Here is a 27,165-nt window from a genome sequence, read left to right as displayed (position 1 = left end):
TAGCACATGCGCAGAAGGGTTACTTGAGGGTTACGCTTTATTAGCAAGAGTTTCATCAACCATCAATCAAACTTCAAAAATCCAGTAATTTTGTGAACAATCAGAAAAGCGCGTGGGAATTTTTTAAATGAAATCCTATTACCCCGAAAAATAAATGTGTTCCTCTGCAATCGATAGTTTTTTGCAAAGTTATCGATTTTATTAATCCATTCAATTTTTCGCTCTAGCTACATCCTTACAAATGTCAAACGCAATGTCAAAAAAAACCGGCGGGAATAGCTGTAACGTCAATAGGTTATGTATTTGTTTGCATTTTGCATCTGTGTTTATTTCAATAATTAACTAAAAATGTGTGAGCTCAATTCAGCAAACTTTACTTCTAAGCAAATAAAACTAATAAGAAAGTATTTGAAGTTTAGAATAATGGAGGATAACGTTACATTTCGCGGACACGAACAAGAATGGAATCATGTTTACGATTTAATGAAGCGAACAGTTTTGCAGGGCGAGTCGCACTCTGCTTTATTAATAGGGCCTAGAGGCAGTGGAAAGACTACCGTAAGTATCCCGTTTTGTAATTTTAAAGCATGTATCAACCTTATTTTCGTTATAAATGGTTATTTAAAAACCGGCCTCGCTACTAAGGGCAAAGGGCTCCGTACCATTAGGCAAAAAACGTCAAAATAATCACGTTTGTTGTATGGGAAGGTACAACAAACGTGAAGTGATGGGGTAAGGGGGGCTTAAATATTTATTTTATTTTGTTTTTAGTCTATCATCTGTGAAAATTTTAACTGTCTAGCTATTACGGTTCATGAGATACAGCCCGGTGAAATATAGGGTTCCATACTCAAACGGTAAAAATGGGCCCCTATTACTAAAACTACTGTCCATCTGTTTGTCACCAGGCTGTATCTCATGAACCGAGATGTATTGCTGTTGCCACTATATCAACAAATACTAAAAACAGAACAAAATAAATATTTAAGTGGGGCTCCCATACAACAAACGTGATGGTACTAACCCTTCATGCGCAAGTCTGACTCGCACTTGTCCGGTTTTTTATGGCTAGCTTTCAGTCTCTCCGTATGATTAATGTCTATAGTTCGTTTTTTTTAGCATTAGAAATAAGGTAAACAATCTTGATGTGTCTTTTAATTGAAAAACACATTTTAAAAATAAGTTACGGCAAATATGTAACAATTATGAATCTAATACGATCATTTATATTCTTCTGTTTTCATAAGTAATAGTTTTTGATTTTTAGAAAGCGTGTTTCAATTAAAAGACATGTCAAGATCGCTTACCTTCTTGCAAGTTCTTTCTAATGCTAAAAAAAACGAACTATAGAGGAGGCCTTTGCCAGAAGGTAAACTGAGTATAATTCAGTAAAACAAATTTATATAATTTTTACAGTGAAAGTATATGTACTTTCAGTGTAAAAATTGCACATTCACTCAATAGTAACAAAGGCTATATTTTTATTTTATGAATAATGTCATGTTCCAGTTAGTGACCTCAGTTCTACACCGGCTGGGGAAGGAGGCGGACCTCGCCAGCGATGCCATAATTGTGAGGCTGAATGGTCACTTGCACCATGATGACAAGGTGGCGCTCAAGTCTATTACAGCTCAGGTAACAAGTTGAATAATGTCTCGTTCCAGTTAGTAAACTCATTTCTACACCGGCTGGGGAAGGAGGCGGACCTCGCCAGCGACGCCATCATTGTGAGGCTGAACAGCCACCTGCACCATGATGACAAGGTGCCGCTTAAGTCTATTACAGCTCAGGTAACAAGTTGAATAATGTCTCGTTCTAGTTAGTAAACTCAGTCCTACACCGGCTGGGGAAGGAGGCGGACCTCGCCAGCGATGCCATAATTGTGAGGCTGAATGGTCACTTGCACCATGATGACAAGGTGGCGCTCAAGTCTATTACAGCTCAGGTATCAAGTTGAATAATGTCATGTTCCAGTTAGTGAACTCAGTTCTACACCGGCTGGGGAAGGAGGCGGAGCTCGCCAGCGACGCCATCATTGTGAGGCTGAACGGCCACCTGCACCATGATGATAAGGTGGCGCTCAAGTCTATTACAGCTCAGGTAACAAGTTGAATAATGTCTCGTTCTAGTTAGTAAACTCAGTCCTACACCGGCTGGGGAAGGAGGCGGAGCTCGCCAGCGACGCCATCATTGTGAGGCTGAACGGCCACTTGCACCATGATGACAAGGTGGCGCTCAAGTCTATTACAGCTTAGGTAACAAGTTGAATAATGTCATGTTCCAGTTAGTCAACTCAGTCCTACACCGGCTGGGGAAGGAGGCGAAAGGCGAGAAATTTTTGTCCCAGTAGTTTCGGAGATAAACGGGGGTAATGGCCATTTTTTGGCTATTTTCTTAAATAACTTCTAATCTATATATTTTAAAATTAAATATATTTGAAATTCTTAAAATGACCTCTTTCATTTGACATATAACACAATATAGTTTGAAAAACTTTATTTCAAAATTTTCTCATTTACCCCCCAAAAGTGGCCTCCATGTTTAAAATTAATTTATTCCGTCTTTGGGTCACTAATTTACATATGTGTACCAAATTTCAACTTAATTGGTCCATTAGTTTCCTAGAAAATAGGCTGTGACAGACGGATAGACAGACAGACAGAAACACGAGTGATTTTATGAAATAGGAGGCAAACGAGCAGATGGATCACCTGGGGGTAAGCAATTACCACCAGGATTGGATCCTATAAAGGTTCCGTTTTCTCCTTTTGAGGTACGTAACCCTAAAAAGAGTAAATGGGCCTGGGCTGGCAATATTAAATATATCATCGGGTGAGAATACCTTCGTACCATATGCCATTTACATTGATTTGCAGGAGAGGGAAAAGAAACAAAAGTTTTACATTTAGGAAATATTTAATTTATATTGATCGCTTTTGGTCTGAAATAAATAATAATAATAATTCAGCCTATATACGTCCCACTGCTGGGCACAGGCCTCTCACTCGCAAGAGGGCTTGGGCTATAGATTCCATGCTGGCCCAATGCGGATTGGGGACTTCACATACACCTTTGAATTATTTTCAGATGCAACTAGAAAACGCAGTAGGCGACCGAGTCTTCGGCACGTTTGCCGAGAACCTCTCCTTTCTCCTCTCCTGCCTGAAGAGCGCGGATAGCCACAGCAAGAGCATGATATTCCTTCTTGAGGAGTTCCACGCGTTCTGCCATTCTGCGCGCACGCAGACCCTGTTGTATAACTTGTTTGATATTACGCACGCGAGGCAGGCGCCCATGTGTGTTTTAGGTAAGTAATTACACTAATATCCTCCTAAATCCCAAGGTACCTAATAATACCTCATCAGTTCGATGAAATTTAAATCCTATTCAATTGGAACAGAGTTGCTTTTGACCGAGTCTTCGGCACGTTTGCCGAGAACCTCTCCTTTCTCCTCTCCTGCCTGAAGAGCGCGGATAGCCACAGCAAGAGCATGATATTCCTCCTTGAGGAGTTCCATGCGTTCTGCCATTCTGCGCGCACGCAGACCCTGTTGTATAACTTGTTTGATATCACGCACGCGAGGCAGGCGCCCATGTGTGTCTTAGGTAAGTAATTACACTAATATCCTCCTAAATCCCAAGGTACCTAATAATACCTCATCAGTTCGATGAAATTTAAATCCTATTCGATTGGAACAGAGTTGCTTTTGACCGAGTCTTCGGCACGTTTGCCGAGAACCTCTCCTTCCTCCTCTCGTGCCTGAATAGCGCGGATAGCCACAGCAAGAGCATGATATTCCTTCTTGAGGAGTTCCATGCGTTCTGCCATTCTGCGCGCACGCAGACCCTGTTGTATAACTTGTCTTGTTGTTGTTGTTGTTGTGTGTTGACGCAAGGCAGGCCCGTCCTGAGATATACGTCAATGGATTTGTCATTTTACTACAAAATAGAACTATTAGTTGTTTGTTGTTCAGTGTTTTCCAATGTTCTAATAAATGCCTCTGTTCTCCTTGCACCATTTTTACATGTCTCTGTTTGGCCCGATGGTTGACTGGTAGAGAATGCCATTAGGCATTTAGTTCGCCATTTGTGCATTATTTTTATGTTTTGTGCAATGAAGTTTAAATAAATAAATAAATAAAATAGGTACAAAAGCATCATCCAATCCCATTAAGTTGTAAATTGAACAATCCGACTGAAATTTTGCCAAAGATGGGGTATATTTTGTTGTTATTTCTTTTTTGCTAAAAACAATATTAAATTTTCAGGCATAACCAACCGGCTGGACGTGATGGAAACTCTAGAGAAACGCGTCAAATCCCGTTTCTCCCACCGTCACATATTCATATTCCCCGGCGAAGGCTCCAACCCGCACAGCAGGCTCTTGGACGAGCTGGTGGAACTGCTGTCGGTGCCCGTGGAGAAGGTGGAGAAAGTGAGGAAACGAGCGAGGAAGAAGAGTGTGGGTAAGAAATTTCATTTCTTCGCCAGTTCGAATCTTGCCCGACACGGTGAACTTTTAAATTTTTCATCTTCATCTCTACTTTATACTACAAATTTTGATGATTAGATTTCAAACTAAAAAAAAACCGGCCAAGTGCGAGTCGGACTCGCGTTCCAAGGGTTCCGTACATTACACAATTTTTAACAATGTATTTTTTTTATGTGAAACGGGAGTGAAATCTCTTTAAAAAATCCGTAGGGGTCGGATCAAAAACTCGGAAAGTAATTAAGTCGGACTAACGCTTGACTATACATTTCTAATAGGTTTTCCTGTCATCTATAGGTATAGACCTATTTTATGTATTTTTTTCAAAATTTTAGACCCAGTAGTTTCGGAGATAAAGGGGGGGGGGGGGTTAAATGGTCTTTTTTTGGCTATTTTCTTGAATAACTTCGAACCTATGTATTTTAAGATGATAAAAAAACATGTCCTTTGGGTCACATATGTAAATGTGTACCAAATTTCAACTTAATTGGTCCAGTAGTTTCCGAGAAAATAGGCTGTGACAGACGGACAGACAGACAGACGCACGAGTGATCCTATAAGGGTTCCGTTATTTCCTTTTGAGGTACGGAACCCTAAAATTATGTCCCATAGTTCTTAATTCACTGACATAAGAGTTATGGGACATATTTTTGAGATGATTTGTACAGTTCAAAGCTTACCCAACGCGGTAAACTTTTAAATTTTACCTTTCGTCTCTACTTATTACATATTTTGATTTGAAACAAAAAATAATTTGGCCAAGCCCGAGATAGCTCGAGGCATTTAGTGTTCCGTACGGCTACCATCAGTTTGGCATTGACATAAACGCTACCGTGAACGTAATTTACTTTCTATGCATCTCGCGTGTACTGACATATTAGTGCGACAGAGATATATATATTATTACCCGCTTTTTTAAATTACGTTCACGATATCGTACCGCTCGCATCGTTACATTTTACAGGGGTTGTTTGCCTGTTTTTAAGATACCGTAGTCAATTAGGTACCCTATAGGAACCCATATAGTTTCGCAACCCTTGTAGTTTTTACTACATATTTAATATATCATTAATTCTGAGACAAAATTTGTTTGTGGTGGCTGAAAAAACTTTCAACAACATATGTAAATATGGAATTCGGAATATTACTTAAAAAAATGGAGACAGGCGGTATCAGGGACACAGGCGCTATGGTTGACGTGAAACGTGGTGTAGACAGCTAATGCGAAAGCCGAAGGCCGAGCTCCGCGTAGGGCCGAAGGCCCGAAGCGTCCAGAATGTCAGTGCTTAAACAAAGAACAACAGTACAAGTGTCTAAGTGCGAAGGCCGAAGGCAGAGCTTTAGCAAAATGTCAGTGCCTTAGCATAGAGCAATAGTACAAGTGTCTAAATGCGAAGGCCAAAGGCCGAGCTCCGCGTGCACAGAGCAATAGTACAAGTGTCGAAATGGGTAGGCCAAAGGCCGAGCTCCGTGTAGGGCCGAAGGCCCGAAGCGTCCAGGATGTCAGTGCTTTAACACAGAACAATAGTACCTACAAGTGTCTAAATGCGAAAGCCGAAGGCCGAGCTCCGCATAGGGCCAAAGGCCCGAAGGGTCCAAGATGTTAGTAAACACAGAACAATAGTATAAGATAAGTGACTAAGTGCGAAGGCCGAAGGCCGAGCTCCGCGTAGGGCAGAAGGCCCGAAGTGACCAGGATGTCAGTGCTTTAACACAATAATATTACAAGTGTCTAAATGCGAAGGCCGAAGGCCGAGCTCCGCGTAGAGCCGAAGGCCCGAAGCGTACAGCCTGTCAGTTCTGTGTTTAACCACTGAAATCTTGCAGGCTTCGGCCCTACGCGGAGCTCAGCCTTCGGCCTTCGCATTTAGACACTTGTACTAATGACCCGTGTTTAGAACTGACCTGGATGCTTCGGGCTTTCGGCCCAACGCGACTTCAGCCTTTGGATCTTGCGATTTAGACACTTGTACTTTAAAATCAAGGCCCCAACGTTGCCTGTTCTCTTTGACGGCGCAGCAACCAGTATCATTTCTCTCTCCTCGCTCTTTTAAAAATGCCGTTTGTCAAAAAAGGACAACCATGCTGTTGACAAGATGGACTTCAAATCAAGGTGTTATCGTTTTAGGTGAAACCAGGTTGTGTATGTGTGCGTAAAAACGTATATGTGTGCTCTGGTAGGGATGTGAAAACTCGATTTTAATAATGTTATATATCGATAAACGCTACACAGTGGAACCACAGAATAAATAATAGTACTAGGTACAGAAGACTCACTCTCTAACAAAACGCGTCTGTCATGATCAGCACAGATATGGCCGCTGGATGGCGACAGCGCCACGCGCAGCTTATGACAAACCCCAAAATTGGGGTCGAACGGATGTACTTTTAGCTACCTGTAGCAAAGCGGAGTGAGCCACGCCCACGCCTGGCGGAACGAAATAGCGATTAATTGAAGCTTCAATATCTTCGTTAAACCTAAACATAATTGAAATGCTAATGGATAATGAATATATTATGATATAATAAAATAATTCAATTATTGCGGAACACATATTTTAGTAGGTATTTATGTATTTTAATTAAATAATAACTGAACTTTCCCTTGGTTCCCTGCTGGGGCGTGACGCGTGACGATTAAATTGTGATCTGATAACCACAATAAACGATAAAAGTATAAGATAGATAGATAGATTGGTAGATATTCCACCAATTCGCACGAAGCGCTTTGCTTCTACTTTCCTTATGCGCACTGCCAAGGAATGGAATTCCTTGCCGGCGTCTATATTTCCGTGTTCTTATAACCCGGCAACCTTCAAATCAAGAGTGAACAGGCACCTTCTGGGCGAGCTCGCTCCATCGTAGGCCACGTCTACGCCTCGGCTAGTCTGTGGCCATGAGTAAGCCCATTCATAATAATAAAAAAAAAAAGTGTTTTTGTTCATTTTAGGTATCGTTAAACCTTTGAAGTAAAATTAAAATTGCAAGAAATGTCGATAGTTTATCGACATGATTACAGCAAGGTGGGCCACATTGTTAATCGTACACTAAACAAAAGTGGTAACAGTAACAGCTCGCTTAGACGGAATCTTTGTATATTATATATCTATGTTTAAAATACTTGGAAAAGTTACGGGAGGCAAGCGTCTGTCGGACGCTTCGGACCTTCGAATCGGTCCTACGCAGAGCTCAGCCTTCCGAATATTGTGTATATTGTTTCGACGAATCAGATACTCTCAATAAAATCTATAGATGAGGCCATAGCTGTAAATAAATATTAAATGACTTTATTATCTCTATACGCTTTACAAACTCTATGTGTCATATTGTGAATAAAAAAAACAACGACAGTGAAGAACGGAATTCTTAATTTGAATTTTTCATATTTTTGAGATACCTAGTCCATTGGTTGGAAAGCCCGTTCGAAATTTAAACTTTATTTGCAATACAATAAGGTTGTATTTTGTAGATCTCTCTCATACTTATAGTAGGCTATTCAGACAAAATTAAATATCCCACAAAAATAAGCAAGCAGAATTAAACTTTGTGTCAAAGACATAAGTCATAAATTTCAATGCCAATGTTTTAACTAAGGATCTTTCTCGCCTAAAAATTACTGCCTAATATAAATTGACCAGAGTAAGCATCAGTTAGCTAGCCCTAAGCAACCAAAGATCAAGCTGCAGTTGAAAAACTAATAAAGATAAAGCTAAGCTGATAATTTTCCCGCCGTCTCCATGCTTCTTTAAGTTGGGTATTGACTGGTCAGCTGCCTGTTAGCTATAGTTTTCGCGAAAATCGCCAGGACAGAGGTGAAAATTTTTGTATGAAAACTTGCAACTTTAAATGCATTTTTTGACGAAACTATTGCAGTCTAAAATGAAGTCAAAATCAGTCCATCGAGTCAATTTTTTGCAAGCTTTCTAATGGTACCCCACACGATTCTTACAAATGAAAAAAGTTTCAGCCTACCCCTCTCAACCCCCTAAATTTCCCCCTTTAATAAGAAATAAGCAGTTTTGATTTATTTACAATGTGAGTGGTGGTAATTGCTATAACTGTTCCAAATTTTAGGTATCTATGTCAAACGGTCTCTGAGAAAAACGTATTTAACTGATTTGCAAGACCGAAGTGATCCCATAAGTGTTCCGTAAACAAAGTTTTGTACGGAACACTAATAAATAAGTATTTTTTTTGTTAAAAATCTTCTTTCCTCGCGCTATCCCGGCATTTTGCCACGGCTCATGGGATCCTGGGGTCCGCTTGACAACTACTCTCAAGAATTAACGTATTTTACGAAATGTTTTTACCAGAGGGTCTTCTTCTTCGTCGTAACCTCATGACTGAGGGTCGTGACCGCCATAAGTTGCGTTTTCTTGGATTGCTCTCCAACCTGGCCGATCTTCTGCCTTCCGCATAGAGCCCTGGAACTTGACGCGTGTGACTGCCTCAATGGCATCAAACCAGCGTGTAGGTATTCTGCCTCTGCCTCTTCTGCCCTCAACCTGGCCACCGATCATCAACTTCTCTAGACTGTCGGGTTCCCGCCGGGCCAAGTGTCCAAAGAAGCCGAGGATTCTCCTGAGACAGATAGTAGATAGACGGGTTTTTATGTTGAGCTCGTTCAGAATAGACACGTTGGTGCGATGCGCTGTCCATGAGATGCCCAACATTTTGCGCCAGCACCACATTTCGAACGCGTCTATTCTTGCCCTTGTGCGAGCTTTTAGGGTCCAAGTTTCCGCTGCATAGAGAAATATGGAGAAAACGAGAGTGCGCATGAGGGTAAACTAGGCCTTATTGAGATTAGTCCGGTTTCCTCACGATGTTTCCTTTCACCGAAAAGCGACTGGTAAATATCAAGTGATATTTCGTACATAAGTTCCGAAAAATTCGTTGGTACGAGCCGGGGTTTGAACCCGCGACCTCCGGATTGAAAGTCGCACGCTCTTACCGCTTTTTGTTTGAAATGTCCTTTAGCCTTTTGAACGCCATACGGCAATTGACGTCAACGCAAAATCGTGACAACGACGCCAAAGACGGCATTTGACGTCGATCGTGATGAAAATTTACTGAAAAGCACACCTTTTAGGTTGGCATTATTTATTCACAAAACTAATTTCTACCCCCGTGGCGTCAGTGGCACGGCAAATGGATGCGCCGTTTGGCGTTCAAAAGGTAAAAAAAATCAATTGGAATTAAATTTCTCACTGGTGGTTGATCATACCGTGAGTCTGTGCGCGCACTGCTATTAGGTTCCGGCAGGCGTGGCTCACTCCGCGATTTCGTCGCTTTGCTACAGGTAGCTAAAAGTACATCCGTTCGACCCCAATTTTGGGGTTTGCCATAAGCGTGGCGCTGTCGCCACCTAGCGGCCATGTCTGTGCTGATCGTGATAGACGCGTTTTGTTAGAGAGTGAGTCTTCTGTACCTAGTACTATTATTTATTGTGTGGTTCCGGCAGAATACCAGCGCTGTGGCAGCAATGCTGCAGCACATGCTGAGTCGGCGCCTTTTCGCGACTACACAGTCGTGACAAAAAAAATCCTAGTATGTAGTTAGTAATTAGTTTAGTATTGTACTTAGACATAAGTTTTAGTTTTATTCTTATCATAAGTTCAATTTTTTTGTCACGATAATGTTTTGCAATAAAGTTTTTATCTATCTATCTATCTAAATATTATAAAAATGTATTCTTTCAGCCGCCGAACCAATGGAAACAGACAGCCAAAACAACTCTATTCCTATAGAAGTACTGAACCGTTGCAAAGTAGACCTAAAAGAGTTCTCGGACCTAGACCCAGGTTTCGTGGAGGACTGGAACGCACATATACTAGCTTTAAGGGGGGATGAGAGGGTGGTAGACGCGTTTGAGAAGCTGTGCTATTATACTAACAATGAGCAGATTTTTAAGGACATTTTGGTAAGTACATTACTATGAGTGGGATGAAGAAAAGTCTGCAGCAATTTTGATTGCCCACTCAGTGTACAATGTTACTAGAGTTAGACCAAGAAAAGTCTGCCAGCCCACGCTGTGCAAGTGTTATGTATACGTCATAATTTCTAGGAAGTTTGACGTTGCGTGGTAACACTTGCGCTGCGTGGGCTATCAAAATCGCTGCAGGCTTTTCTTGGCCTAACTCTAAAGTATATCTGGAAATTTTGAATACTTCAGAGTGTTAGGTTATTCCGATAAACACCTAAAATCAAAGCAAATTAGTCTTTTTAGAATTACAATGACAAACTAAAGTATTCGAAATCACCCAAATACACCTCATCTTCTTTTTCCTTTTTTTATCTCTTTATCTTACAAAATGCAAATATTTAGTTCCTATGGCCACTGACGGCCTCTATCATTTTCAGCTCAATGTCATAATGTTGCAATTGAGATCGAAATTAAAGACAGTTTATGAACTTACATATTTTAATGTCATAGATATCTATATAAAGTTGACATAAGTAATTCTAAATAGTTTATTTAAATAAAGACCAATTAATCTTCTACTGGATAAGAAAGTTACTAATCCATAGAAATTGAGCCGTCCAGCGCCATCTACATTAGCGGTCTAAACGAATCTGCTACAAACTTTGTCTAATGTTCGCTCATAAGAATAATGTTAGCGTGTGCGTGACTTCTTAAAAACATGATGGCGGTCAGAAGGTTAATTTCTAACTCTTCTTCCTCGCGTTATCCCGGCATTTATAAACTAAGGCATCAATAAACTAGGCCTTATTGGGATTAGTCCGGGTTCCTCACGATGTTTTCCTTCACCGAAAAGCGACTGGTAAATATCAAATGATATTTCGTACATAAGTTCCGAAAAACTCATTGGTACGAGCCGGGGTTTGAACCCGCGACCTCCAGATTGCAAGTCGCACGCTCTCACCGCTAGGCCATCAGCGCGAGGTTAGTTTCTAACTATCTACACATTATGAGCACATTTCTTCTCAATATTCACTAGTCTTATAGCACTTAACACTTTCACTGCCGGCTCTAAAAAGTCCCCAACCATCTCTGCCAAAGGTTTTAAAGCATCCCTTACACTTCTCCCAACATTACCAGCTAAAACTAAAGGTGGCTGTATAATTGAGTTAAAAAGTAACGCCAAAATTGGCTTTACGAAATTATCCGACCATATCTGAACGCTGCCTACGATTATATTTCTAAGCGTCGTAAAAACGGCTCGTTCTAAATTTAATAATATAGCTACAGGTATATTAACAATGATTTGAGGTATAGAAAATATCTCTGCAACAATTCTATTAGGTATCCTAGACATTTGCACGGCAAATCTTTCCGTATAAGTATAATTTCCCGACGTAGCTAAATAATCACCTGTACTTTTTTCAAAATAGTATAAATCTACTTTATCTGGTGATGTGTCTTTAGTATTTTCTATAAATTTCGACCAAAATGAACGCCTAGGCTCTTTAATAGTTGGTAATTTCTTTTTCTCGGGTTTTTCATGGTTCAGGGTATTATAAACTAACATATGATGGGGCAGGACGTATAAAGGATGGTCTCCTGAGCCATTCCTGATGGTTTTTATTGGGCTGGAAGCGATGGGTAGTCTAGGGGACGTCTGTGTTGCGGCGACCGTTGGTTCTTTTTTCTTGTGCTTTTGGACGACGACTTGTAGGTATGAACCGGTGTCCGCTGAAAAATAAAACAACGTAAAAGTCGTGAAACTGATGTACTTGTTACAGACCTATACATGGTATAATAATATACTCCGCCTGGTACTCTCTTCCCGTCTTTTCTAGGTCACCTTACTGACACAAGCCTACGTCATCATGCGACAGCGCTATATAGGCCACCAAACGAAGACCAAAAACAGCCACACAGGGGAAATAATTCGTGTATGAGCGAATTTTGGCATAGTTGTAGGTCAAGGTGCCTTACACAACATACTGAAAGTACTGGTGGATGGGGGGTGTGCTAACGGGTGGAGGGGGGTTTAAAGGTCCCTTTTTTTAGTTTTTCGTAAATAACTCGTAAACGGTGGCTCATACCAAAAAATGTTCTTATACATAAGTGATCTACATAAAATTGCCTACAAGAAAGATTCCGTACACTTTTTCGCTAGGATCAATAGTAAAAAAGATATTAAAGCCGGTAAGTTAGTTATAATCAATTTTATGCTCCCACTCGTAAACGGTGGCCCATAACAAAAAAATATTAATGAACATAAATAATCTACATAAAATTTCATACAAAAAAGATTATATACACTCTGTAACCAACCCATTATTCTGCCAAGCCAACTGAGCTACCGAGACTTACCCGAAGACAGCGAAAATTTCTACTACTACATCTTTCATATCAGCCTAATACCATTTGGATTCAGACTACGCCAGCATTACTGCTACAGTATTCCACCGGGACATTACTGCCAACCGCATTACTGTCGCAAATGACGAAAATCGCGCAGCAACATTGATTTTGACATTTGCGCTGTAATAGTGTTACAGTCGACTGCACTAGTTCAGGAAAAGTCGAAAAGGTAATTTTTCGGGCAGTAATGCAGTATTATTGCAGTGCGACATTACTGTCGACTGCATTACTGTCGCAAATAGCAAATATCTACTAAGCAACATTGATTTTGACAATTGCGGCAGTAATGCAGTCGGCATTAATGTCGCGTTGCAATAATGCTACTGTCGACTTCGCTACTGCAGGAAACGTCAAAAGGGTGACAACCAACGACCCAGTGGCACCTGACTCCATTCTCAACACCATATTTTGCCGATGCACGACCGGGTGTGGGGCGCGATGCAGCTGCCGGAAAGCAGGTATTTCGTGCTCCAGTGTCTGCGGTGTATGCTCTGGCTCATGCACTAACGGAGCCCCCATCGAAATCACCGTCAGCAATGATGATGATGATGATTTTGTAGTTTTAGAAGATAATTAGACATTTTATTTATAGAACTATACGTCCCAATCTTAAAAATAAAGTTACTATTATGTGTAGATTGATTATAATTAAAAGTCTCTCTTTAGTATCTTTTTAAATATTGATCCTAGCGAAAAAGTGTACTAGATCTTTCTTGTAGGCAATTTTATGTTAATTATTTATGTTAACAGAACAATTTTTGCTATGCGCCGCCGTTTACAAGTTATTTATGAAAAACTAAAAAAAAAACCGGCAAATTGATTAAAATAAAATTTCCCCCTTTAATATCTCATGAAATATTGAATCTAGCGAAAAAGTATAAATAATATTTTTTGTAGAGAATTTTATCACGATTATTTAAGTATAACGTTTTTTTTGCAATGGGCAACCGTTTACTAGTTATTTATGAAAAAGCAAAAAAAGGGACCTGCGAAGTGATTGTAATTAACATTCCCCCTTTTATATTTTTTAAAATATTAATCCCAGAGAAAAATATTTCGTATATTTTTTATAGGAAATTTTATGTAGATTATTTATGTAAAAGAACATTTTTTGATATGGGCTACCGTTTACCAGTTGTTTATGAAAAACTAAAAAGATACTTTAAAATTGATTATAATTAACTTTTTCGCTTAGTAACTTTTTGAATATTGAGCCTAGTGAAAAGTATTCAGTATATTTTTTGTAGCAAATTGTATGTAGATTATTTGTGTTGTAGAACATTTTCTGCTATGAGCTACCGTTTACGAGTTATTTACGAACAACTAAAAATAAATGAACCTTAGAACTGATTATAAATAACATTCCTTCTTTAGTAACTTTTTAAATATTGATCTTTGCGAAATATGTACTATATTTTATTTGTAGGAAATTTTGTGTAGATTATTTACGTTTCAGAACATTTTTTGCTATTGGCAACTCTTTACGAGTTCTATACGAAAATATAAAAAAACAGACCACAAAATTGATTTTAATTAACGTTCCCGTGTTGATATCTTCTTCAATATTGATCCTAGCAAAAAAGTGTGGAATCTTTCTTGTAGGAAATTTTATATAGAATACTTATGTATAAGAACATTTTTTGCTATGAGCCACGGTTTACTAGTTATTTACAAAAACCTAAAAAAAGGGACCTTTAAACCCCCCTCCACCCTTTAGCACACCCCCCCTCAACCAGTACTTTCAGTATGTTGTGTAAGGCACCTTGACCTACAACTATGCCAAAATTCGCTCATACACGAATTATTTCCCCTGTTTTTCCTTCGTTTGGTGGCCTAATATGATAAGAGGCGATAGCGCTATATATAGCGGCCATGTTGTTGTGACGTAGGCTTGTGTCACTCTGGGAAGAGAAGACCATGTTTTATTAGACTATGAGACCTATACTCTGTATCTTTAGGTATTTAAATAAAAGTAAACAAAATCTACCCTCAAATGGCTCCTTAAGCCAGTTGAGGGTAGATGAAAACATTACACGATCAAATGATGTAGGTTAAAGTCATTCAGTGACTGATCCAGACGGTTTTTTAATTGGTCGGTTAACCAATAAATTTTATAACTACCCGAAAATGTACAAATTGTTAGGGTTCCGTACCCAAAGGGTAAAACGGGACCCTATTACTAAGACTTCGCTGTCCGTCCGTCCGTCCGTCCGTCTGTCACCAGGCTGTATCTCACGAACAGTTGAAAATTTCTGTTGCCGCTATAGGTAACAACAACCCAAGTAGCACAGATAGCTCTATAACTACTCACTTTTAGTTCTATCTAACGCTCTGTGCGTATTAAGACACTTATAACAGCACACTCGTGGTCCTACAGCTGTATAATAGATTTCAGTGATATTTATATAGCTTAGGGCTGATTAAAAGCTGCATTACGGCTCTGAAAACTACCATTAATACGCAAAGAGTGATATAAAGGTATATTTGCTACGAACCTATACAGCTTTAAGGGTTATCAAATGCTTTAACCGTTATAAGGTCTGTTTAGTGGATAAAATTACGCCATGTGCTGTATAAGGAGGTAATTGTGGACTTTTATTACGTTGACTTATTAAGGGAGCACAAGTGAACTATTATGAAGCCAATAGACGCATAATGGAACACCTGTGGCGCATAATACAGCTTATCGCTGAATGTGTTTACCGCTAAGCAGCTTTTATTACGCTGACTTTTTAAGGAAGCACGAATGAACTATTATGAAGCCAATAGACGTACAATGGAACATACGTGGCGCATAATACAGCTTATCGCTGAACATGTTTACCGCTAAGCAGCTTTTATTACGCTGACTTTTAAGGGAGCACGAGTGAACTAATATGAAGCCAATAGACCTATAAATGAAACACATGTGGCGCATAATACTGCTTATCACTGAAGATGTTTACCGCTAAAGCAGCTTTTATTTTGCTGACTTATTATAAGGGAGAACGAGTGAACTGTTATGAAACCAATAGACGTATAATCGAACACATGTGGCGCATAATACGGCTTAGCGCTGAACATTTTTACCGCTAAGCAGCCTATTTTACTACCATTGAGACTGTGTGTATAGCGGCTATTTAAACGTTCACAAGATGCCTTGTAACTGTTTAGAGGTTCACTAGTGTATCGAAAGAACGACTTGGACTTTATAGTGGTTCACTTAAGTATCTTAATCAGATATATAACAATCGTATGCTGCATATTAGAATTTTAACGGTTCACGTTGCTTTTTAACATTGACCGCCATTTTATTGTATATAACCTACAAAATTTAAATTACTTTTCCAACTTTTAAGGGCAACAATAACGTTTTGTGCATGAGTTCTTAACCTTAATCACTAGTTTAGCACTTCCTATAACGTATTATTAACTTTTTATCTCATAATTCCGTCCAAACCACTAAAGTAGTTTTTACACAATAGCTTATTTATATCATTAATTTAAATAAATCCTGATTATTCTCGTGGCGCATTGAAATTTTCTTAGATAATGTATATATATAATGTCAATAAACTTGCATTCCCAAACATCTTTCTCACATTAATATATAAAAGATCATGTACTAACATTTAACTAAACACTTTAACAAAATGACTTATGGTGTTGTTGCGCTAAAGGTTTTTGCTTCAATATAAATATGTTTTTTAAGGCAGAGGTGTAAAAGTATGTTAATAATTATCTTTTATGCAGCCCAACGTCAATGTTTCCCGGTATTAGGGCGCACATGTGACATATTAACTGAATAAAGGGTAACTGGTGGTCTCTTACCCAGTCAATATACACCTCTTATAACTCCTGTTACCCCTTATAATCCCATTAAATTGCTGCTACAATGCTCTTAAACAGCTATGTGAACTTAAGGCTGCATAATTTGTGCCCATTTAAGAGTTATAAAAGCTGAAAAGAGGCTTATACAGCTCTTATGCAGCTTTTTTATTCCAGCTTCAAGCGTATTCGTACTTCATTATGCGGCTGCTATACAGCTAATCTGTGCTACTTGGGAAATACTAAAAACAGAATAAAATAAAGATTAAAATGGGGCTCCCATACAACAAACGTGATTTTTGACCAAAGTTAAGCAACGTCGGGAGTGGTCAGTACTTGGATGGGTGACCGTTTTGTTTTTTGCTTTTTTTTGTTTTTTTTTTTTTGCATTATGGTACGGAACCCTTCGTGCGCGAGTCCGACTCGCACTTGCCCGGTTTTTTTGTTTACTTTTATTTAAATACCTAAAGATACAGACTATAGAGACCTTCAGACCAGATCAGACTAACGTCAGACAAAGAATGAAGGACCTTGGAGCAGGATATCTGGTACCAAAGGACTTTAAAACGCTACCCATGAGCTCCATCATCCGACACATGGGTACGGTGGGAAAAGCTCTTGAGTAGTTGACGGATCTTCTCTAGGGGGTAGTTGCACAAAAGATCCCTATGGGTCGAAGTGTATCCGCAAGGGCCCCCGAAAACAATAAGATAAGACCAACTCTCTCTCTCTACTCTCTCTCTCTGGACTCTGTTTAACCCTATGGTTGACTGGTAGAGAATGCCTTTAGGCATTAAGTCCGCCATTTGTACATTTTATTTGTTTTTGTGCAATAAAGTTTAAATAAATAAATAAACTACAGAGGTGAGTGGAGGGAGAAGACAAGGGGAGGTCTTTGCTAGCTAAGTTAGTCATAAAAACAGGTCAAGTGCGAGTCGGACTCGCGCACGAAGGGTTCCGTACCATTACGCAAAAAACGGCAAAAAAATCACGGTTTTTGTACGGGAGCCCCACTTAAATATTTATTTTATTCTGTTTTTAGTATTTTTGATGTTATAGCAGCAACAGACATACATACATCTGTGAAAATTTCAACTGCCTAGCTATCACGGTTCATGAGACAGACAGTCGAACAGCGGAGTCCTAGTAAAAGTGTCCCGTTTTTACCCTTCGGGTCATCATCATCAATATTTAAGAGCTATGCTCTTGTCGGTGGAGTAATCGCCACTCTTCTTTTTGCTGGGCCAGCCTTTTAACTCCCTCGTACGACACGACAGAAACTCTATCTTTTATTTGGCTGAGATATGTGAGCCTGGGCCTTCCTCTGCGTCTTTTCCCCTCAGCCTTTACTAGGAATGTACCGACTAGTCGGGAAAGCCGACTATCCGGCCACATTTGTAGTCGGCGATTAGTCGGCGACTAGTCGGCAAAAATGGCCGATTAGTTGGCACTTTATAAGTGACAGAAAAACAGGGCAAAAAGAACTAAACAGCAAATACTTTCACCTATTTTACTCAACTTCCTATTTAGGATGTTACGATAACTTTTGTTCAAAAAATTTACCGTGTGGTCGCTTTCTTATGTCCGATTGTCGGGTTGTCGTATGAAATATAGCTTTAGTGTTTTTTTTTATTTGATTACTTATATATTATGATAAATAGCGCGACGAAAGGGGTAGAACGATTGTATTTTAAGTGCATCTGAACCAAACTTAGACGAAATTAATGATCTGGCCGACTAGCCGAATAGTCGGCCGACTAATCGGCCATCCGAGCGCTGATTAGTCGGCTAGTCGGCCAAATCAATAGTCGGTACATCACTAGTCTTTACTAGTGATGTACCGACTATTGATTTGGCCGACTAGTCGACTAGCCGACTAATCGGCGCTCGAATGGCCGATTAGTCGGCCGACTAGTCGGCTAGTCGGCCAGATCATTACTTTCGTATAATTTCAGGTGAAAAACAATAGTTTTGCTCCTTTGGTTGCGCTATTCATCATATATTATTAGCTTAGCTAAAAGGTGTTTTCTACAGGTTCAAAGACCTATCACAAGAATCCTCGTTCGATTTCTGTATTTCTTTTATTTTGCGATCCTGAGCAGCGTCAGTATAACTTGTAGGAGGTATTTCCAAGGCTCTATTTCCCGTACGTAGTCGCCAGTTAAGAACCTATCACCTATGGTCAGCGTCTTTACGAGATTACGAGCAAAGTGCCCTGTTTATAAGTCTCTAAATTTTGCAATAACATTAACAGTTCCCCATGGCTCCACCATTAAAAAAAAACAAACACGGAATAATAATAAAATCATTTAACTTTAGAACATGGCCATGAATTTACACGAGAATCAGTTGAGATCGACAACACGAGAGGAAAACACTAGGGTTTCTGCTCGAGAATTCTCGAGGCGAGAAATCTCGAGAAATTTGTCCTAAGTCGAGACGGGAAAAAAACACTCAATGCCTCGAGAACTCGAGAAATAAATCTCATGTGATAAGTAAAAAGAAAACACGCGTATAAAACGTGATATGTCTAAAGTGTTATTCTTTAGGTAGTGAAATAAATGATAAAAAAATTTTTTTTACATTTTCAGGTACTTAAAACATTTATTTAACCAACCAAATAAAAAAATAACTACTACTTATGAAAGCAAAATACTTAATGTAAACTATCGTATATGATTTGTAATTGTTACATAATTTATTTGCGGTGATTTAATTTTCAAGTGTTTTTCGATAGAAAGACTCGTCCAAATCGCTTATCTTCTTTCTAATGCTAAAAACGAATTATAGGGCCATGTAATAACAAATATAATAAATTACTATTGATAAATCAAATCGGATGATATATTCCTATTAGCAAAATATCACAATTTTAGCAGCTTCATTGTTACGTTGACTCTTTCGTAGTAAAATGTCTGTAAGTTTGTCACATCTAGTTAAATTTATTGACTTGAATATTCCTGCTTAATAAAATACCATAGGTATTGTGGTTTGATTTCATTTTGTTAAATACCTAAATAAATACATTATACCATATCACATCGCCGGCGCGCATGCCTGCACCTATAGTTTTTTTTTGTTTGTTGTTGAATTTTTGATTATTAAGTACAATTTATGTTAACTAAAAATTTACCATGTTTGATTATTGACCTCACCTACGATTCCTATGAGATGGTGTTTTTTTAAAACATTCAAAATTTCTCGAGATACTCGAGAAACTCGAGAAATCTTGGTCGAGAATTCCCGTGCCTCGAGAAATTAAAAAGGTCGAGAAACCAGAAACCCTAGAAAACACCAGCCCACCAACATACGATGACGATCAAACGGCCAAATTATATGAACAAAAGTTTTCATCTGCATCCTGAAAAGGTATTTTGGTAAAATAGACACAAAACATATGGCAAATATTGACTGTTGATTTCTTTTTTTTTTCTGTTTTCTTTCACTAATAAAGTGCCGACTAATCGGCCATTTTTGCCGACTAGTCGCCGACTAGTCGCCGACTACAAATGTGGCCGGATAGTCGGCTTTCCCGACTAGTCGGCGACTAGTCGGTACATCCCTAGTCTTTACCCTTTTCCCTTTTACGTACGAAACCCTAATAAAGCTAGATGTAAACAACAAGCGGCCTTATCGCCCAAAAGCCGCCTACCTGACGCCTGTGAGCGTATCTCCACATCCGTACTCTCCTGGTACTGAGACGAAGTATCCAGTTGTATGTTGCCTATCTCTACCTCTTTAGCTTCCACACCTCTATTAGTTGTAGAACTTGTGTATGTAGACACGTATTTCTTTGGCGATTGTGTCATTTCACTATTCAATAAATATTGATAGTTTTAAGGTATGTTAAAATGATGTCAATATTTTATTTTAAATGACGTTTGAAATAAACAATTGTGACAGTTGTTGAATGACGTTGATTGTTTTTATTGTGTTAAATGACAAATCTGAAAAGTTTGAATATTAAAACCTGCAACGGCGATAAAAAGTTACGTTTCTGCCAAAATACTTTTTAGTTTCATACCACAATTTGTTATTTTTAATAGTGCCGTGCGCGTGGTAACGCGGCAAGTGTAATGGGCACCTTTGCACACGGTACAGCTCGCGGAGGTCTTTTTGAGTAGAATATTTTATTTTGTAGTTTAATTTATTTTTTATTTTAATCAAATAAACATTTTTAAATTTAATTTAATTTTAATAACAAAACTTGCGTAAGACACAGACAATAGACATATTAAATATATTAAAAACGGGTCACTCACGTATTTTAAGTAAAAACGCTCGACTTAAAATACGTGAGTGACCCGTTCTTAATATATTTAATTCAATCTTAATGATTAATTTAGATACTTTTAAGTTTTTTTTTAGAATTGTATACAATTAATAATACCATTAATTACGTTATTTACTAATAAAGTTTGCGTTTTTTCATTTTCTTTTATTTATTTAATCTTTATTGCACATAAGAAAATACACTGTACAAAAGGCGAACTTAAGGCGTTCTCTATTAGTCAACCTTTAGGCAAAGCAGATAAGTTGTAGGCGGTGCAAAAACATGTGGCATAGATAATACAATTAGGTACCTCTTTCCAGTTTCAAACAGTCTGCACGCTATCTCCAAGCAAGCCCTACATCGAAGCCTCCGACCTAACATCAACCATAGACAAAACTGTAGCTCCGGAGCATAAAGTGAAGCTTCTCCAGTCTCTGTCCATATTGGAGTTGTCTCTGGTCATCGCTATGAAGCACGGAATGGATATATTCGACGGGCAGCCTATGAACTTTGAAATGGTTTTACATAGGTAAGGGGCTGTCCATAAATTACGTCATTGATTTTTGACGATTTGTGCCCCCATCATAAAAAGTCATCCAAAAATCATGCCCCTTCCCCCTAAAATCATCCAAAAATCATGCTTCGAATGACCCCGTTTCCTGCTATGCTACCGTCATCCGATGTCCAGACCCCCCCCCCCCTAATTTGAAATGACGTAATTTATGAATAGCCCCTAAGTCCCTATACACCGTATCTTTACATACATCAAACTAGTTTTTACGTTGCTGGATTCGTCGATCTATGAACTCAAAACGAAAACTGCCGTTTTAACTTTGGACACATAGATTGACGCATCCAGCAACATAAAAACTAGTTTGATGTATTCAAAAGGTACTTAAATACAAAATACAGTACGTAGCGGCCCTCTTTTTCAAAAAACTATAGTTAAATTTAAATAATCACGATTATTTAGCAGTGGCGCTAGTATGCACGTTGATAGGCTCTTAATATTGTTTCACTCTTTCAGGTACACAAAATTCGCTGCATCCAACTCGTCAACCCAGACCGTGCCCAGACCCGTCATTTTAAAGGCGTTCGAGCATCTCCAGGCCTTAGAACTCCTCGTACCAGTTCGTGGTTCCGATTCCTCGAACGAAACTACAGCCAGTAGAGTACAGAAGGAGTACCAGCTGTTCACGTTGGCAGCCGAAGGGTTAAACGAGGCGGTTGCAGGGTTTAAGGCGTTGCCGACTGAGATTAGCCATTGGCTTAATAGTGGGGACCTTTAGTGTTGCTCGCTACGCTCGAGATTCTATTTCGTTCGTAGCACTGTTCAAGATATGGGAATCAGAAATAGCGTCACTCTCTACGATCGGGATTCTTATTTAGTCCTCGCTGTGTTCAAAATAATATAATAGTGGCAATCTGTAATAGCGTTACTCGCTACGCTCGAGATTCTATTACGTTCCGCGCTCCGTTCAAGTTACATAATAGTGGCAATATGTAATAGCGTTACCCGCTACGCTCGAGATTCTATTTAAGTGTTTTTTTTACTATGATTATTTGATTATTGTATTTTTCTCAAAAATGGACGGCAAAGTCGACTTTGTCGTCTAAAAAATAGGTCGCGAAGCGCGTAGTTTATGGTCAGTCAAAAATTAAAAAGTTACAAACATTGCAGTCTCGATTTTGGGACTGCAATGTTGCATACAAATTCCATTATTTGTCGAGTTCCAAACTTTTTAAAAGTTGAAATAGCCATATCAAATGAAGGCACAGGCCCATTAAACAGCCAAACAGATGATTAGTACCGCGACTATTTAGCTGTCTCAAATAGGTTGGCGTATTTTCGGCAGAAAAATACACTTCTATTTTTTTTATTAAAAAAATAAAAAGGCGGCAAGGGCTTTTTTCTGTGATAATATATACGTAAGAACGTTGCTTTTGTAAAATATTTCTATGATATTTATATTTATTGCACCATTTTTGAGAAAAGCACTATATATGACTCGGCGGGAAGGCTACTTGCTGGCTTCGGATTCAATTAAACGGACTCCCAAGGTCGTCCGTTTAAAACGAATCCTCAGCCTGCAAGTAGCTACTTCCGAGCCTCGACAATAATGTACTATTTTTATTTATTTTAATTTTTAACTATTTATGCTGGCTATTATCATGTTTTGTGCTATTTTAAATAAAGTACGATCAAACATACAAACATCATTTTACTGAATAAAACTAAATTAAATCTAAAATTAAAAACGCAATATAAAAACTATTGAAAGAGGCCTCCCCGCGCAACCCCTGCGAGCCCTGCGCAAAGATGCCCACCACACTCGCTGCGTTACCGCATTGAATTGTGATACAGCCTTATTGAATATATCATTTATTTCTTGATAAGAGTCCGTCCAAGATAACTTTGCACCGACTTCAACAAGAAAGAGTCACATTTTCAATAGTAATTTGGCATTAATAATGGCATTACCACATTTTGTCGATGCAAATGCCATGCAAAGTTAACTTGGTCAATTGTTCATCTGTGATTTGTTATTTTTAAAACTAAAATTAAATAAGAAATAAACGGATTATTTGAAGATTAGAATAGTTATGTTTTTAATAAGCCTCCATCTAGCGGAAATACGAGGTATCACAAACAAAACTAATATTTTAAATACTTACGCTACCCGCCGTTAGATGGCGTTTCATTCCACGTTGCTACTTAACAACAGATGTCGCATGAATGAATGAAGCTTTTTTAAAAGAAAAGACATGTTATATTTGACTAGCGGCCTACCCCGGCTTGGCACGGGTTAGCAAATTATACACCTAAACCTTCCTCAAGAATCACTCTATTGATAGGTGAAAACCGCATGAAAATCCGTTCAGTAGTTTTTGAGTTTATCACGAACAAACACACAAACAGACAAACGCGGCGGGGGACTTTGTTTTATAAGTTGTTTTATAAAAGAGTGGTATTAAAACACTTCCTTGCATAAAACAAGTGTATAACCACAGAATAAATAATAGTACGAGGTACAGAAGACTCACTCTCTAACAAAACGCGTCTGTTACGATCAGCACAGATATGGCTGCTAGGTGGCGACAGCGCCACGCGCGGCTTATGGCAAACCCCAAAATTGGGGCCGAACGGATGTACTTTTAGCTACCTGTAGCAAACCGACGAAATCGCGGAGTGAGACACGCCTGGTATAACAAAGAAAAAGATAATACAGAATATGTGCACAACAGCTTTTACGTCACCCTAGGCCCGTAAGTGGGATTTTCTTCCCGCTGAGCGGGAACTTACCTAAAGGCCCCTGTACACAATGGACCAGCGTGGCCCAGTCTTGGGGATGCATTTATGCGTTAGAGGGAGCAAGTAATATTACTATCTCGTTCTACCGCATGGCTGCGTCCCTTGGACTGGCCTGCGTTGGCCCAATATGTACAGGGTACAATATGCCTTTCAAAAAGAATAGATAGTATAGAGGGGTCCTGTCGTAGTAAATGTTGTAGTCACTGTAAATTTACTGCCATCTATCGACACACGACTATAACTCAAAATAATCACGTATAAAATTATCAAAAAAAATAATATATATATATGGATAAATGATTTTATTATTTTTATATCATTTTGACCCATGCTCATTCACTCATATCTATGTGTTAAAATTGTTAAATATGAAACGGTGTCGTCACGCCATCTAGCCGAGTATAGGCTAAAGGTGTGTGCGCCATCTATCCGAGAATGACTTTTTCTTGATTTCCGAGGCACGTTTTTTTCTTAGACTTTATTCATCTTATACGAAGTTACATATGTCTTTGGTATGGGGCTATTTAGGGGGGGGGGGGGGTCTGGACATCGGATGACGGTAGCATGAAGTTGGAGGAAATGGGGTCATTTGAAGCATGATTTTTGGATGATTATAGGGGGGGGGGGTCAAAAATCGTCAAAAATCGATGACGTAAGTTATGGACAGCCCCTATGCACAAACACGCGCGAAAATTAAATAAATATTATAGCCATTATAGGACAGTTTTACAAATTGTTTATAAAAGGGCTCATTTAGACGACTATTTACATTTCTATATATCGTTGTCTGAGTGAGTAGGTACCCACAATACAAGCCTTCTTGAGCTTACTGTGGAACTTAGTCAATCTGTGTAAGAATGTCCTATAATATTTATTTAATATTTTATTTTATTTTTTATTTTTTAGACGATGCGAGACTCGCACGCGAGTTTCATGATACATTGCGGGTTTTGATCGGTCGGTTAAATTGGCCGTAACGTAATCAATGTAACTAAATTCGCATGCGAGTTCGCGCTCCGTCTAAATCAGCCCTATAAGTACCTCGTTTTTTTTAGCATTAGAAAAAAGGTAAACAATCTTGATGTGTTTTTTAATTGAAAAACACATTTTAAAAATAAGTTACGGCAAATATGTAACAATTATGAATCTAATACGATCATTTATGTTCTTTTGCTTTCATAAGTAATAGTTTTTGATTTTTAAAAAGCGTTTTTCAATTAACAGACATGTCAAGATCGCTTACCTTCTTGCAAGTTCTTTCTAATGCTAAAAAAACGAACTTTAAGGTTTCGAATCGATGAAGTTACTAAATTGGTACCTATTCATACTTTTCGGCAATCGTAGGTATATGATCACAAAAACTCACCTTACAACGAGATTCCGTTCACGTCACATAGAAACCCACTGTCCTGGTGGGAGCTAATGGAGCTATACTACTGCAAAACGTAATTCAAGACCAAAAAAAGTAAGACAATGTTGCCACTGTAAAATTGTAAATTCGTTTTGATAAATAGTCACGCTAAAATAATTTATTTATTAGTAATTTTGCTCCTACGATTTAAAAAAGTACTTTTATTTACTTATTTTTACATAAATACAAGACGCACTAATAAAAAAGTGGCAACATTTCTTACTTGTTTGGTCTTGAATTACGTTTTGCAGTTTAGATTATATTTTCGGAACTTACCTATGTACGAAATATTATTTGATATTTACCAGTTGCCTTTCGGTGGAGGAAAACAAAACATCGCACACAGGCGAAAAATCAATAAAAGTCGGACAAAACCAAAAAACTTCTAAGTAGCCCCAACAGGCAAAAACCAATCTTAGCGGGTAGTCCAATAAACAGTGCACGCTACTCGCATAATCATTTTCATGTTAGAGTCATCTACGCGACACGTTCTCATTCCAAAGTTCGACTTGTTCAAAGGCGAATATTTTAGTGCTCTGCGAAGTGTTACTTATGTGCTTACTTATTTATCATTTGCTTTCAGAAAGTTGTGATTTAATGATGGATACCCTTCCAGGAGGTAATAACCTAATTACTAATAGTTACTTTTGATAGCTATGCTTGCTTGTTTATTATAAAAAAAAAATAAGTGTAATGTCTTGTATTTTTTGCACATTGTTCAACTTCACCAAGGAGAAAAGTACAACTTCCTGATAGATCCGGTTTTGATATTATCAATTTTAGAAACTACAGAACTTGGGTTTTAACATACAACCATTATTTTATGCGACCTTACGCGACATTTTAACAAAATTTTCATTTTAATCGATGACTAGTTTAATCAAAAATGTGACTAAGCGACATTTTTTTTTAGGCAAATGGCTATGGAAGACACTTTCAAGAGACTTTCAGTGTCTTCCGATCCTTATATAACAGGACTAAGAAAATTGGGTGGTAAAAAGTCGCTTCCCAAGAAGCTTCGCTTTTAGAAGAAGATATTATGATCAAAATTTAATAAAATGTCATAATATAATTGTAATTTTGTTTTTATTAGTTGGCAAACCTGCATTAATACGATTTCTATAATAATCCTGAATGTTTAGGTTTTGTCCGACTTTTATTGATTTTTCGCCTGTGTGCATCGTGAGGAAACCGGACTAATCCCAATAAGGCCTAGTTTCCCCTCTGGGCTTGAAGGTCAGATGGCAGTCGCTTTCGTAGAAACTAGTGTCTACGTCAATTCTTGGGATTAGTTGTCAAGCGGACCCCAGGCTCCCATGAGCCGTAGCAAATTGCCGGGATAACGCGAGGAAGAAGAAGGCTTGTAGAGGTAGGAATAAGGCGGCCAAAAATACCGTTTTGCGAACACAGAACGATATTAAGGAAAGTATAGGCGGTATCTGCCATAACCGCCTGGCCCCTATTTCACCTACGAAAAGTCCTAAGCCTAACTATGAAGTACGGAACTCTAGGATGGCGAGTCCGATTCGCACTTATC

General features: G+C 38.6%; 2 protein-coding genes across 4 annotated transcripts; one reads left to right on the top strand and one right to left on the bottom strand.

Moving 5' to 3' along the window:
• The first annotated feature begins 28 nt into the window (after positions 1–28).
• LOC134677034 (origin recognition complex subunit 4) lies at positions 29–22,437 on the top strand. Of its 2 annotated transcripts, none has more exons than XM_063535454.1 (7): positions 29–558; positions 1,820–1,945; positions 3,088–3,307; positions 4,269–4,466; positions 10,192–10,412; positions 21,225–21,433; positions 21,932–22,437. In XM_063535454.1, the coding sequence occupies exons 1-7, from the start codon at positions 349–351 to the stop codon at positions 22,191–22,193; spliced, it is 1,446 nt and encodes a 481-aa protein (XP_063391524.1). In that variant the 5' UTR covers positions 29–348; the 3' UTR covers positions 22,194–22,437. The 2 variants fall into 2 exon arrangements, with proteins under 2 accessions (XP_063391524.1, XP_063391525.1); XM_063535455.1 differs by lacking the exon at positions 1,820–1,945 and adding an exon at positions 1,975–2,100 and having other exon boundaries at positions 31–558.
• On the bottom strand, positions 11,401–20,500 carry LOC134677071 (uncharacterized). Of its 2 annotated transcripts, XM_063535518.1 has the most exons (3): positions 20,284–20,500; positions 11,981–12,146; positions 11,411–11,483 (listed from the first exon to the last, which is right to left on the bottom strand). In XM_063535518.1, exons 1-3 carry the CDS (start codon positions 20,438–20,440, stop codon positions 11,438–11,440), a joined length of 369 nt encoding a protein of 122 aa, XP_063391588.1. In that variant the 5' UTR covers positions 20,441–20,500; the 3' UTR covers positions 11,411–11,437. The 2 variants fall into 2 exon arrangements, with proteins under 2 accessions (XP_063391587.1, XP_063391588.1); XM_063535517.1 differs by having other exon boundaries at positions 11,401–12,146.
• Positions 22,438–27,165: the final 4,728 nt, after the last annotated feature.

This window comes from Cydia fagiglandana, chromosome 25 (assembly GCF_963556715.1).
Source record: "Cydia fagiglandana chromosome 25, ilCydFagi1.1, whole genome shotgun sequence".
In the NCBI taxonomy this organism is placed as follows: Eukaryota; Metazoa; Arthropoda; class Insecta; order Lepidoptera; family Tortricidae; genus Cydia; species Cydia fagiglandana.
This window is presented reverse-complemented; position numbering and strand designations above follow the sequence as displayed.